Below are 2,786 nucleotides of genomic sequence, written 5' to 3' on the forward strand. Positions count from 1 at the left end.
AAACCGCTCCTAGAGAAATAGCCGAAGTTGTAAGTATAACTTATTAATTCTTTCTTTCTCTCTTTGTCTCTTCCATTTATATGTGTGCGTACTTGTGACTCTGTGTGTGTGTGTGTGTGTGTGTGTGTGTGTGTGTGTGTGTGTGTGTGTGTGTGTGAGTATGCGTGCTTTTGAATGTGTGTGTGTGCGTGTTATGGATTTAGGGGTTGTCAGCAATAAAGGACATGTGATGTCTCCTTCTTTCCACAAGGCCTTAGAGTTGACTCTGCCACTTACATTGAGGTCCTGGAAATAATTGTTAAGCCCTGGATAGACAGTGTATGCAATGGAAGGTCATATGTGCTTCAGTAAGACTCTACACTATCACACATGGCTCTTGTAACACAGGAATCGGTGGCTGAAAATTTTCATGATCACATAACCCCTAACATTTAGCCTCTTAATTTCCCAGATCTCAATCCATTGGACTATTACATGTGGAGCATTGCTGAGAGAGAGGTCAATGAACATGGCCATAACACCAAAGATTCTTTGAAAGCTGCCATAGTCAGTGTAATGTCCCAAATGAATCAGGACCACTTGATTCAAGCATGTAGATGATTTAGATCTCATATAGAAGCAGTTGTTGAAGCTGAAGGTGGCTTTATTGAATAAGATTATAGAAAAGAAGGTTTATTTTTATCCTCATAGCATTTTTTGATAAATAAAGTTATTATCTGTTTTTTTTTTGTTAACATAAATCTGTTCTCAAATATCTTACGCATCCTGTACTATGTATTTAAAAATCGGAGAATAAATATTATTATGCTGTATCATTATAGTTACTATTATACTATGAGTCTTCCATTGTAGCATTCTCTGCCTAACTTGCAAAACCTTTCGTTCATAAACATTATATGTAGTATATGTGTGTGTGTGCGTGCGTGTATATATATATGTATGTATTCATGTATGTATCGTATCTATGCATGTATGTATGCATATACATACATACATATATATATATATATATATATATATATATATATATATATATCCATTGCAGATGGAGAACGGACTTTCAAAAAAACTAAATGGAATATTCAGAGTTGAATATTGTGGGTAAGCATAAACTTTTATCACGATTATTCCAATTTGTTTTTGCTCGAAGTATTCCAGTGCTTTTTAACGCATATATAAAATATTACAATAATTGATAATGTTGTACTTTAGACCCAAACTATTCAAAATTCATACTTTCAATCAAGTCTTTGTAATACAGTAATCCCTCGACTGTCGCGAGTGTTACGTTTCCAAATCCTCCGCGATAGGTGAAAATCCGCGAAGTAGAAACAGTACTGTACTGTATATTTAAAAAAAAATTATTTTTATAATTGGTATATATTTATTTTATTATAAATGCAAAACAACACCACAGGTGTTTTTCTGTACCTGCTCGTAGTAATAGCATCGATAGCAAGGTAAAGAATGTTTTGTCAACACTCATCAGCCTTGACACATTGCTATCCATAATCGGTAAATAAAAGTTTGGATAGTCAGTGGACCGTATTATATAATGGTAACATTTAGAGTTCTATAATGAAAACAAGGTCATCTTCTTTAGAAGCAGATAAATGTATGTGTGTGTATGTATGTGCATACGTTTACGCACGTGAGTGCATACAGTATATGCGTATATATATATACAGTATGTAGAGTATATGCGTATATATGAGGATGTGTCTGCCTATGCGTTATCACATATAACTATGCATGCTTCTGCAGACATGTACTAAAAAATCTGGTGAGTGTTGTTGAAACTAATAATAATTATTACTTCCTTTCTATTTGAAAATCCTATTTCAGGTTAGTTCATGATTCGGAAATATTTACAATACACTGCACGGTGCCTAAAAGCAATATTAAAGATGATGTTGAAACGAAGGTATCCTACACCTTGTATAATTTACAAGAATTGAAAGACAAAGGAGTTTCGGAAAATATGGAAATATTAATTCGTGAAAGTAAGTGATGAAATTTTTAGAATTTTTATTGCCTTCAAAATCATCATTGAGGCAGCGAGCTGGTAGAATCGTTAATATGTTCGATGAAATGCTTAGCGGTATTTCGCACGTCGCTACATTCTGGATTCAAAATCCGCCGACTTGCATCCTTTCGGAGTTGATGAAACAAGCATCTGTTACACACTTTTATTAACGTGTCTTCTTGACTCCAGAAATGAAATAAGACCTTGTAGGAGATGCGTCGATTACGTCGACACCAGTGCTTCACTGGTATTTATTTCACCCGCGTGATAAAGATTCTCTCAGCAGAATAATAATAATAATAATAATAATAATAATAATAATAATAATAATAATAATAATAACAATAATGATAATAGACAAAAATAAATAATAATGACTTCAAATTTTTGCTGCAAGGGCAGCTTATGGGAGAGGATAAAGTTGATTACATCGATCCCTGTGTTTCACTGGTACTTAATTTATCGACCCCGAAAGGATAAAAGGCAAAGTTGACCTCGGCAAAATTTGAACTCAGAACGTAGTGATTGGCGAAATACTGCTGAACATCTTCTCCAGCATGCTAATGATTCTGCCAGCTTACTCACCAACTTAATGATAGTGATAATCATTTCTACTAAAGGTACAAGGCCGGAAATTTTGAGGGATCCCTTTAATATGATTATTATATAATTATCAATTTAGTATATATATATATATATATGCTATATAGGCTTTGAAAAGGCGACGTTTATATATATATATATATATATATATATATAT

The 2,786-nt window shown here is 33.3% G+C and overlaps 2 protein-coding genes across 3 annotated transcripts in view; both read left to right on the forward strand.

Moving 5' to 3' along the window:
- LOC106874872 (leucine-rich repeat and immunoglobulin-like domain-containing nogo receptor-interacting protein 3) overlaps positions 1-866 on the forward strand; it is a 28,770-nt gene extending 27,904 nt beyond the window's left edge. Inside the window, exon 11 of the mRNA XM_052977115.1 lies at positions 853-866. Within this exon, the coding sequence (XP_052833075.1) occupies positions 853-866 (14 nt within the window). The remainder of the gene's footprint in view (positions 1-852) is intronic.
- The window catches only part of LOC106874887 (adhesion G-protein coupled receptor G6), a 27,220-nt gene continuing 24,440 nt past the window's right edge, over positions 7-2,786 (forward strand). For both annotated transcript variants that reach the window (XM_014922800.2, XM_052977245.1), the window contains exons 1-3: positions 7-29; positions 1,046-1,101; positions 1,846-2,003. In XM_014922800.2, coding sequence (XP_014778286.1) covers positions 1,046-1,101; positions 1,846-2,003 — 214 coding nt within the window. In that variant the 5' untranslated portion in view covers positions 7-29. The remainder of the gene's footprint in view (positions 30-1,045; positions 1,102-1,845; positions 2,004-2,786) is intronic.

This window comes from Octopus bimaculoides, chromosome 27 (genome assembly GCF_001194135.2).
Source record: "Octopus bimaculoides isolate UCB-OBI-ISO-001 chromosome 27, ASM119413v2, whole genome shotgun sequence".
NCBI lineage: Eukaryota > Metazoa > Mollusca > Cephalopoda > Octopoda > Octopodidae > Octopus > Octopus bimaculoides.